Source organism: Falco punctatus (assembly GCF_963210335.1).
Source record: "Falco punctatus genome assembly, chromosome: 13".
NCBI lineage: Eukaryota > Metazoa > Chordata > Aves > Falconiformes > Falconidae > Falco > Falco punctatus.
This window is the reverse complement of record NC_137593.1, coordinates 6,644,240-6,655,943: the sequence shown is the minus strand read 5'-3', so window position 1 is coordinate 6,655,943 and position 11,704 is coordinate 6,644,240. Positions and strand designations below refer to the sequence as shown.

General features: G+C 45.0%; 1 protein-coding gene across 2 annotated transcripts; it reads left to right on the top strand.

Annotated features, from left to right (window-relative positions):
• The first annotated feature begins 142 nt into the window (after positions 1-142).
• Positions 143-10,689, top strand: TNFSF10 (TNF superfamily member 10). Of its 2 annotated transcripts, none has more exons than XM_080409547.1 (5): positions 143-408; positions 4,120-4,272; positions 5,852-5,894; positions 6,620-6,739; positions 7,435-10,689. In XM_080409547.1, the coding sequence occupies exons 1-5, from the start codon at positions 283-285 to the stop codon at positions 7,881-7,883; spliced, it is 891 nt and encodes a 296-aa protein (XP_080265673.1). In that variant the 5' UTR covers positions 143-282; the 3' UTR covers positions 7,884-10,689. The 2 variants fall into 2 exon arrangements, with proteins under 2 accessions (XP_080265673.1, XP_080265674.1); XM_080409548.1 differs by having other exon boundaries at positions 144-408; positions 7,438-10,689.
• Positions 10,690-11,704: the final 1,015 nt, after the last annotated feature.

The following is an 11,704-nucleotide window of genomic DNA, read 5'->3' as shown; positions in this document are numbered from 1 at the left end:
CCCGTCCCGGCGGCCGCCCCCCCGCCCCCCCCCCACAGCCCCGTCCCGGCGGGCCGGGCCGGGCGGGGCGGGCCGAGGGCAGGCAGGGTCCCGCCCGCTCCACCGCCCCCCGCGGGGCTGGGGCTGCCGCAGCCGGGGCGGGGTGTGCGGCGGGCGGGCGGCCGGGGGCTGCACTTTGCTTCGGGACAGCGGCCGGTGAGCCCCCAGCCCAGTCGGGCCGCTCCTCCGCCGCAGGGACAAGCCCCCCGTCCCCCCGAGCGAGGGGCGCAGCGCTGCCCGGCCATGATGCTGCCCGCGGCCGGTCCCAGCGCCGCGCAGACCTGCGGGGCCGTGCTGGTGTCCGCCGTGCTCCTGCAGTCCGTCTGCGTGGCCATCACCTTCCTCTACTTCACCAACGAGCTCAAACAGGTTAGTGGGGGCGGGCGGCCCGGGCCGGGCCGTTTTCTCCCTTTCTCCCTCATTTCGGGCCAAGAAAAGGCAGGGCGGCCCGAAGCCGGCGCGGCGGCTGGCCTTGCTCCGAGCAGCAGCCGGGTGCGGGGCAGCGGGGCTGCGGGCGGGAGCGGAGCCGTGCCCAGCGCCCCGTGGCGCCGCCGGTGCCCGCTCCTTTGTCCGCGCCGCCCTCGGGCCGGGGACGTGCAAGCAGCGCGGGGAGAGGGAGGCAAGGACGACCCAAAAGTCTTTGCTTTGCCTCCTCCCCCCCCCCCCCCCCCCCCCCCCAAGTTAGGCGCTTTTGCAGAGAAGTACCAAATATGCTTCTCATTAGAGCGCTGGATTGCTGCCTCAGCACATTGCGGGGCCCGCAAGGGCTGCAGCGGCGTTCGCGGCGCTCGGGGGACAACAGCCTCTGGCAACTGGGTTTGCACAGAGGCGACGGGGAAGGAAACACTGAGAAACGCTGAGGTGCCTTTTAAATGCCTTCTCTAGGAAAAGGCATAGTTTTAAGACAATGACTAATCCCAGAGGAACTTCACCCAGACAGCAAACACCACTGAATTCCCCGGAATGACCTGGAAAATACCCATTGTGTAGTCTGGATGCTTTGGTCTTGCAGCCACCGTCCAGCCACTGCTTAACTCTTTCCTCTTCCTGCCAAAGATCATTGGCATGCCAAGAAAACTGCATTTAGCTGAGAGCCCCGTGAGCCTGTTGCACCCATGGGGTCCTGCTTTTCACTGCCCCTCCAGCACTCAGCCTTTCCCCGAGTGCCTTGCCCCAAATTCCCAGTCCTGCTGCCAGTTGTACCAGTTTTGTTTCTCTCCCTGGCACAAAGATAAACCTAACTGCAGGTAGGTGTGCTATAGTTACACAGCTTCAAAGAGTATTGCAAAAATGTAAAATACTACATTACCTGTGCATTTATTCCACATCAGGTTTAATAGGTGGAGTCCTCTGAGGTGTCAAAGTCCTTTGTGAAGCAAATGGCAAAGGGGATGCAGTCATTCTGCAGCCAGTGCTCACACTTGGGAAATGCACAAAACAGATTTTCCTGCTAAGTTCATAGCTGTGGCTGCCCCACATTTGGTGAAATTGGGGGGGGTGTAGCAGAAACCTGTTGATTTTAGGAAATCTGGTTACATAATATTGCTAATGAAAAACACATTCATGCATTCTCATCTCTTCATGCATATGGTTGGGAGTCCTTTGCTAACAAGCTTGCCAATCTAAGTAATTAGTAACCACACTTACCTTTCCCTTCCTTTTACTCAAACATGTACCTGGGACACAACTGTATCGAGCGATACTTGCCCAAAATACAACTCACTTTTTCAGAAGAATAAGAAGCCTGCACTTGGTGTGAAAAGCTAAATCTGCCCACCCTGAAGTTCTGCTGGGCTGCAGAGTAAGGTTACTGGCTCTGGAGGGGGTTCCTTAAGCACATACTCTTGCATGTGCCATCTGGTGCACAATAAACAAGGAAGCAGCTTATCCAGAAACACAGTCTGCTACCATGCATCCACGTGGTGCATGTGGAATAAATCTCAAAAGATAAACTGCAATTTTTGCTTGCCCATTTCTCTTCCCTTTGTCATTCATAATATCTGCATTTCTACACCTTCACCAAACTACTATGTCTGCCCAGACTACAAATATTTTTATCTTTAGAAAAAGAATAATGTATAGCTAGCAGGGTTTTTTTCTCTACAGCTGCAGTAATCTGAGTAGGACTACGAATATGGCTATTTGTTTTAACACTTCTGCTGTGGGAGGAAGTGCTGAGACATGAGCACAATAAAGTTCATTATGCTTCAGGATACAGGCCTGCAAGGGAAATATCCTCAGACTTCCTTCTGTTTTGAAAACATAGTCCACATACAGCTCCTGGAATAGGAGAGAAGCTTTAACAAGACAGTATTCCTGCAGGACTTCTGTCCTCAAAGACTTCAGTGCTACAGGTAAACCTCATTTGAGCAAGTCTTACAACACCCTTGCTTTCTCTACCCATAAAACAGAAATACCAGTCCTTCAGTACCATATGGTGCTAACACAAGGTTGCATTCCCGGAGGATTTCAAAATGTGTGCAAAATACTGTCCCAAGGCCAGGATGCTAAAGCTGTTAGGGGGAAAGTGTGCAGGTAAGGAGAAGGCAGAAGCACTGAAGGAGGACTGTGCTTCCAGACTGGAGGGCAAAGCTCAGAAGTGAGGAGATCTGGTCAGACAATACACAGTAACAGCTCAACTGATCACATATATTTTATGTTTTTTTAAAAAACCCGCTTCTTCAGATTACTTTGTTGTAGAAGCTAGCAGAGTTAAATCTGCCAGAGCCCTTAATTTTAAGTGCGGTTTTGCCTTTACAAGCACCTCATATTAATCACTTTCTTGAAACAAGAAACCTGATTTATCACTGTACTCCTCAGCAAAGACACAGAAACCTTCACAGACACTTGTAGTGCTGGCCCCGTGCCACTCTGATGCCTACAAACTACAAAACCATTGCAAGGAGCAGACGAAGCTCGGTGGAGCGTGCTGCTGCAACAAGGTGCTGTTCGGCAGGGCAGTATGGCTCAATCTCCCCATCCTTCTGGAGTGGGAAATCTCTTCCTAAACGTATCTGTTTAGCAAACCTAACCAAACTTCTTAAACAGAACAAGGGCGAAATGTCAATGTTGCAACCAGAAGTCCATCTGTGCGAGCTTATTGCTGGTTCTTCCCAGCTCCTGCAGCACCTCTGCTGCACACAAGCCCTGCCAGGCTGGAGCCGATGCAGCAGCAGCCCAGCTCCAAGCGCACAGGAGCTGGTCTTGTGGCATTTGCTGGAGGCAGCGCGGGTTTGTGGGCTCGTACATTAACCAACAGCGCCAGCTGGAGTTGTGTGTGTGTCGCCTGGCCCGCGGATGCTGCAGAGCTCGGGAAGAGCTTTTTGCAGTGCTATAAGCTCTCCCAGTCGGATTCCCTGGGAGCCAACAGGAGTCTTGCCACTCTTTTCAAACTTATTTCTTTTAATCAGAAAAAAAAGGTGTTTTCTCTATGACTAGAGGATGTAGACACAGGCCCATGTCATAAGCATTCAGCGTTTTAATTTGATTTGGACCCAAATGTCATTTCTGCTGCCTGGACTTTGTTCTGGACTACTAGGTCAAATACAGTTAAGAGGAGACCCCAGACTGGATATGAGGAGGATATGGTATGGATTTATAACAGCAAAAGCCTGGATTAAAAATGCATTGGCTGAACAGACAGAATAGAAAATACTTTTAAGGTCTAGTATTTGATTTCATCCTCAATAATTTGTGAAGAAAAAGCCCTTCTGCAAAAGAAATATTTTTAATGCAGAACTAGAAGAATTCACAACCTGAGTGATTTGGGTACTGAATTTTCACAAAGCTTATTTAGTTGAGTGCTGGGTACCAAAACTATGTCCATGGAGATAATGCAAGTATATTTTTGCATATTAGGTATGCCATCATAGTTAAATAAATAAGCTAAACCAGGATGAATTACTCATGCTGTCTACATAGTCATATATTTTTTTGCATAATATACATTGCACTGTACTAGCAAATGCTTTAAAGAAAAGAAAGTGTGTTCCTCAGCATAGTGAATTTAGTGACATACTGCAGCTGCATCTCTGTGAGCGCATCACAGGAGAAAAATCCTGGCTTTCTCTTTCGCTGCAGCTCCGGGACACGTACTCCAAGAGCGGCATTGCTTGTCTCACCAGTGAGGAAATGGGAGATTTCATCCAAAACTTGGATCTAACTGAAAGTGAAGACAGAGTGGCTGATCCCTGCTGGCAAGTAAAGTGGCACCTGGGAAAGTTAATTAAAAAGGTATTTGGGAACCGACACACTGGAACAGTGTGCTGGGTGATGGTACAATTCAAAGAATCCTACTGGCAGAATAAAGGGGGCTCTCGGATAGATTTTTTGCAAAGCAATAGTCATGGCGCAGCTTCAGCTGCAGAATGCTTGCACAGAAGCAAAAAACCCGCCAGGACGGTGGTTGCACTACATTCAGGAAATAACAAAGCAGAGACAATCCATTTTTTCTAAGCAAATTTCAGTGTAGGCTGGCTTGTCTGAAATACCTGGGGGTAAGTGTTTGACTCAAGCTTGTTTTCTCCCTGACCATACAGCTCATAGTGCTAGCAGAGGTGTCACTCCCTCCTTGGAAATGTAGGGAGACTGACATGAGAAAATGAAATGAAATGTAACATGGGGAAAGGTAAAAAGGTGCCTGAGGAATGGTCTAGTCATGAGCTGCGTAATGTATTAGGGGAGGAAAGAGCGAGCAAGTGCACAGCATCGGGCACAGCACCTTCCCGGCTCAGCGTTCAGAGAACACCATCTTCTGCATGACTCACACGCAATACATACAATATTGGCTACAGAGAAGAAAATAAGCCTGGCTGAAAAATCAGAAAGGCCAAAATCTGGAACAGTTTTCAAGTCTTCAGCACATTAAAAAAAAAAAAAAAAAAAAAGATTATCCATACAAATTTACATCTGGCTGAAACTTACCTGGCAGATCTTGCCACCCAAAATAAATCTTCTATTTGTATTCAGAGATCTCTGCTCCTTTGGTGGAAATTATGCCAGTGAAGTCCCTGAACTTCTGTGTAAAGAAAATACTGTTTTATTTGGTGGACATTTACACATCTAGTATACCTACCAGCTCCCTGATCGCTTAAAAAAAGATAGCCTGGGTGCTAGAAATAATAAATGATAATGATGATGATAATGAAAATTATGATGATGACGATGATAACAACAACAACAACAACAATAATAATAACAGTAATACAATAATATAGATGGATGGCTAGATAGATAAATAGAAAGGTGGCAGGGCAGAACCCATCAGTAAGTGGCAATACAGGGCCCATGTTAGTCACGCAGGGAAATCGCCTCAAGCCATCAGCACACTGGCTGCAGCTGCACCACCGTCGGTAACCGCACTAGTACGTGTCAGCAGTCAGCAAACAGTTATAAAGAAGGGGAATGCAGAAAGTAATATAAGCTGGTTTAAGAGCTTAAATAGATAGGTAAAGGCATAAAAATTTCTCAGAGCTAGGATCTCACAGAAGTGTATGCTGCCAGGTATTCTGCAAATGGAAGCTTGTGCTTGCATCCTGTATCTCTTATTGGAAAAAAGCGTGAGGGACAAATTTTCCAATAGACTTAACACCTAGATGGCTGAGCTCCCTGGAAAATGTTTTCCCACGTATGCTGTTACATAAAAGATGTAGAAGGAGAAATACTTCATTACAACAAATTAATAGGCTCTTTTTTATTTGCTTGTTGATCAAATCCAGAATATCCTTTATTTTCACGGGTCTGAGAAAGTGTCTTTTTCCTCTACCTATCTGTTTTTGCTGATAAACTAATTCGTTTTCTCTTGTGTTGGCAGATGATGTCAAGAAGCTATGAGGAAAACATATCTGCAGTCAACGGTATTATAATAATTTTATTATCTGTGGCAAAAAGGAGCTGTTAGTGGCACCTGATGGGTAGTGACTCAGTTTTTTAGAAGTGCAGAAGACGCTGACTTAAATCTCATACCGGCAGCCAGTCATTGAAAAACGATTACTTATTACTAGAAGGCAAATTTTTCAGGAGCCAGAAATACGGTCAAGTGGTTAGAGCAAGGTAACCAAGGTGGATGCAGAGGACTCTGCTTCTGGACCTCAGTCCCACAGTGTTACAGGAACATTTAAAAAGCCTGCTTTCCTGTGAACAAGCAGCACTGAACTGCTGTACACACAGATCAGTTAAGGAGTAGCTCTGCTGAAGCTCATGCGGCGTCAAACACGCTGAGCAAATGCATTTCAACCTCCAGGTGGAAATTCGGAGTAAAGGTTGTGAATACTTGACTGAGAAAGGTACTGATCGTGAATGTGAGAGTTTGGTACCGTGGATTATTTTAGGTTGTCTGCTGGTAATTTTGAGGGGGGGGGGGTGAGAAAAAGGAGAAGAGAGAGGCACGTAAAGACATTTCAAGGAGAGCAAGAGGAAAAGGGAGATGTAAACCTCATTACCCAATGCATAGCGTTCAGTCTGTGATTCAGTCAATTAAAAAAAATACATACCTATTCTTGAAAAGCAGATCAGATGAGACAGATTCACTTTCTGATGTTCTTGCTTCTAACATGAGGTTCCTTTTCTCATATCTCCTCAGCTGAAGGAGCCCTGATGCTGCCGACGGACAGGCAGCCCCCACGCAGCCCCAGCAACAGGATCGCGGCGCATCTGACGGGCAACAGCAATAGGAAGAATTCCCTGTCCCCGTCCCCACGCAGTAAGGAAAAACCTTTAAAAACAGTTAAAGGTCACGGAAATTACTCTCTCATTGCTAGCCTCATGCTTACATACACTTTTTAATACTTGCACTGAGTGTATAGTAAGAAACAAATCATCACAAAGTCTTGTCCCAGACAGTATTTTTCTTGGCTAATTCTCGTACAACGAGGAGATACATCTGGATACATCCCTAACTTTTCTTCTGGAACCTTCATGGTGGGGGGAGGAGGGAAATACCCTTCTTCCTAACATGAACTTTTCCTCTCTTCTTTAATTTCCTTCTGTTAGTTGTGAGTCCCAGCTGCTATGGTGACAGACCCATTAGAAACGCGAGACAGACAGGAGAGACTTGACATTCAGGTCATATTAATGATGGGCTCGTTAGGGTTCCTGCAGCTTTGGAGGGCATCGGACACAAAGGGATATTGTAATTTTGTCACTAAGTAACAACACGATAAATTTTCTCTTATTTGGGAGCACAAAAATGAAAAATAAAGGTGGTTCGTGTGAATTCTCACATAAAGCTAAACAGCTCGCTTCTGGACCTTAAATTGTTGGAGAACAGACCTAACGAACCGCTGGGAAGAGCAGGTTTCCTTACTTCGTTATTAAAAACCAGACTGCCCAACTAGCAGACACCTGGCTTCACTATCTGGCTTAATTTCATGTTTTCTCTCTTCTTTTTTCCTCAAGTAGATTCCTCACCCAGAAGAGGGAATGGACAAAAACTAAACAACTGGGAGTCCTCCAGGAAAGGCCACTCTTTCCTTCACAACGTGGAGCTGAGAAACGGCGAGTTAGTGATACCCCAGATGGGCTTGTATTACATCTACGCACAAACTTACTTTCGTTTCCGTGAAAATGAGAATGAGGATTCAGATTTGTTGGCCCAGATCAGGAACCCCAAACAGCTTGTCCAATATGTTTACAAACTGACTAATTACCCAGAGCCCATTTTGCTTATGAAAAGCGCAAGAACAAGCTGCTGGTCTAAAAAGGCAGAATATGGACTTTATTCCATCTACCAAGGTGGCGTGTTTCAGCTGAAAAGAGAGGACAGGATTTTTGTCTCTGTCAGTAATGGTGACATAGTTGACATGGACAAGGAAGCAAGTTTTTTTGGAGCCTTTATGATCAGTTAAAAGGTGAAAATGGTGCTCCAAAAGGAGCCAGTTTTCCTAGTCAGGACCGGCTTAAAATTCTGTAAAATAGGGGATAATAAGCAAACACTGTAGCAATACCGACAATACCAAAGTCCCCTTTCTCAGCTCACTCAGCGCCAGGTCCGACCGTGCCAGACACCCTCCCAGCAGCTGGGAAGGAGCAGCAGCAGCTGGCTGCAGCTATGCTGGCGATGCTCTGTGCGGGCACGGGCACCACGGCTCGCCGCCCAGCCAGGCCGGGGATGTGTGAGGATTTCGCACACCACAGATGATACCTTCATCCAGAACCCCAGGCAGGTAAGCACTCGCCACCACCTCCGCAGAGATGCTCCCAGCTGGCTCAGCCGTGGCAGGTGGGATGGAGGATGCTCCATCACGTTTTATTCATGGTCTCCATTGGGATCCTGTCTGCAAGTACTGCTTCCCAGATGCCCATGGAATTCCTCTGGAAGTTTTTGTTTGAACCTGAGTTTTAGAAAAGTTAAAAGGCCATCAGAAACTCAAACTGCACATCTTCACCTCACCTAACAAAGCACTTAAGCGCCTAATTAATTTTAAGCACACAAAGAGTCTGTCTAAGCCAGGGTATTTACGTGCTTGAAGCTAAATATGTGCTTAAGCGTTTTTCAGGATCATGGCTTGGGTAAACACATTAGTCTGTCTTAATCAGGATATTGTACATAAAAACAACTGCTGAAATGGCACAGAAGAGGTTTTGAAATCAATTGCTATTTTGATCAGTGCATTATGATAGTGCCTATTTACTTAATTGCTGTACTGCAAAGATTTCACCCCGCTTCCAACAGGTTCAGTAATGCTGTAAAACTGTTGACAGCAAGTACTTGATCCAGAAAAAAAGGTGTTTTTCTGTAAATACTGAATTCCATTGAGACATTTGCCACAAATTAAGCATGACATGGTTCTTCCATGTTTATTTGTACTGGCCTGTATTTGGTAGGATGTAATATGAAATAACACCCCAATGACTAATATCTTAAGGAGAACAGACACAACTATCTATATTTGATCGAGAGCTGCATATTTAGGTAATGCTGTTTTGATTTTACTTTATTTTTAGAAATGGGTGGGAAATTCTCATAGTTTTGTGTAAACCATATTTTTTATAAAAAAAATGGCCACTATATTTTCTAACTCTTACATTAAAAAAATATAATAAAGGAAAATGAAAGATTTGCAAGTGTAAGCTAGACACAGCAAAAGTCAGGCAGCATAAATCAGTACATCCGCAGCCCCGTCAGTGGAGCGATGCCAGTTTGCACCACAAATGCATTTTGCCCAGGTTCAGAGAAAACAGCGGGGAAAAGAAGGTGAAAGTGGAAAAAAATTGGAGGGAAAGGAAGACGGTTATTCTGCACATGTTACTGTATGTCAACAGAATGATGACAGGGGAAAGTCTGGTTGTCTCCTTTTTTTTTTCTTTTTCTTTTTTTAATACACTAATGTTGCTGTGGGAACCCTCACATTCATCTCCCCATTCTGGTAATTAAATCACCCTACAGCCCTTGCATACAGGCCTCGTGAGTAAATGGGCATAGTTCATCTTACTACTTTGTCAACAAGAGGAAATTAATAGGCATAAGCCCCTGCATTTATTTGTCATTCCGAAAAGCAGGTACATTGGTGCCCTTAAATACCTGTGTTTGAGCAGCCAGAGAAGAATTTCAGGAATACCCTCCATTTCACAAGTTAGGGCAAAGATACACACTGCCATAAGCCTAAACCGATGAGTTTTAACTTTTGTCTGCTGTTTTAACGTAGCGTCACACATACTGTTTTCAGTGGCAAAACACGTGAAATTCTCCATCGTTTACTGGAACACTTTGGTTTGCCTCATTCTCAAATCACCTGTTTCAACAGAGATCAGAAAAATGTTTCTACAGTTCTCTTTTTGATTTCAGTATTGTATTCAGAAATTTTCTGCCCGCCAGAAAATGCTGGGGAGAACAAAACCATTCCCTACATATCTGGGTGTTCGCTACATTGGAGAAATGACTTTTGTAGGTTCACTTTGCAAACGGACCGGGCTTTTCCATCTCGGCACAGGATTGACCCATGTTAGCAGGTTTGAGGTTATTTTCACAAATTATTATATTTAAAAGTTAATTATTAAATTTTTTTAAGAAATGTTATTTTAGGAGCTTATTTGAAAGAAAAGTTATTTGAACTGTGAAAAATTATTTTGGATGTACTGGTGACAGCTTAGAGTCAGAAACTCTCTCTGGCTAAGAACCGATTTGTGTAAGAGCACTAGCGGCTGCTAGAAAGGACTGGAAGGAAACCGTGGGGGACTCCACAAACTTTCAGCTGATGCTGAGAGAAACTATTACACACCGATTTTTTTGCTGCATGTTCTCCCCTCGGCTCTCATTATGTAACACTGTGCCCACGGTCACTTGGGGAATGCTCCCTGGCATTGCCTGCCTTTTGTATCTAAATGTACATATTCTTGTTCTCTGCATGCAGAGCATATCGCAACAGGGATCACACCAAATAATCCTATTTTATTCCTGGGTAATCCAAAGGCATGCTTGCCAATGTTACTTTGGGGGGAGATTATCAAGGAACATCAGATGGGACGCATGTGAAGATGAATGGAAAGACAGAAACTTCTGTTTGTACATTTGCACGCTGAATCATACTTTTCATCTCACTTTACCTTGAATGGCGAATGTAGCAAATTTTTATTTGTGGTTATAGGTTGTGGTAACATGTAAATAGTGTAATTTTTCTACATGCATTTTATATAAAACATTTTTAGTAAATAGTTTTTTAGTCTTGCAACGGTTATTGCTGTTATCTTATAGCTTCCATAACAACAACCCTGTCTAAACTAATTTCTCCGACACTGGTTGGTATCAGTTATAATCCATTAAATGCCGCAAACAGTTGCAATGCAAAGGACACAATGCAAACCACTGAGCAATGCCATATTGTGTTATGTCATGTAACTGGCTTCCAGACCCCCCTAGTTGGTGAACAGCATCTGGAAGCAGTACACTGAAGAAATCGCTGAAAATGATTTCATGACCAGAGACTACAAAGTGCTGAGCCCTTCCCTTGAGGTTCTTCTCGTGTTTCTGGGCTTTGGCAATTATTTAAACACTTGGGAAATCTGTTTAGTAGGAAAACATCTGATCCTTGCCCATTACCAAGCTACAGTAGAAGATATATTGAATTCAGAGGGACAAGGACCATTTACACAGATGCTGCAAAGCAGCAGTAAACTGGAGATCCCCTAATGCTGAAAACAAATGCACTCCCTGCCCCAAACGCAAACATGGGATATCCTGTGGTCTGTTTGCTCCACTTCTAAAACTTGCCCCGATGAAAAAAGTGTATGAAACCCAAGCAAATCCTGGAAACTCAAGAAAACTGGAAACAAAAAGGCACCACTTAACCTGACCCCCAGCCCTGAGGTGGGAGAGAAGATGGTTTCGCCCTACGCAGGCAGAGAAGGGCCACGGCTGGAACAGCAGCAACGTGCCGCAGCAGGGACCTGGGGGACAAACCCCCAGGAACACTGCCCCGACCTTAGCCACCCCAAGGACTATTTAACCTCTGTGTGTCTCCTTTGACATCGTCCCCTCATAGCAATACCCAAAATTATCTTATTTTCACAGTAATGGGCTCTGGCAGACCCTCATCACTGGTTTATGCGCTGCACATCTACGTGATTAACAAAAGGATGCTTGCCTCCCTAATGGATTCATAATCTAAATACATTTAGCCCGGTGTTTGTGTTTGTTGGGCTTTATTTGGAATAGATAGGCATGCTTTAA

What these genes read in the sequence shown, in the direction of transcription:
- TNFSF10 (XM_080409547.1), top strand. Translation starts at nt 283, where the DNA reads ATGATGCTGCCCGCGGCCGGTCCCAGCGCCGCGCAGACCTGCGGGGCC. An exon ending in TGGGAAAGTTAATTAAAAAG is followed by an intron (nt 4,273 to 5,851) that starts GTATTTGGGAAC and finishes TTGTGTTGGCAG; the next exon opens with ATGATGTCAAGAAGCTATGA. An exon ending in AAACATATCTGCAGTCAACG is followed by an intron (nt 5,895 to 6,619) that starts GTATTATAATAA and finishes ATATCTCCTCAG; the next exon opens with CTGAAGGAGCCCTGATGCTG.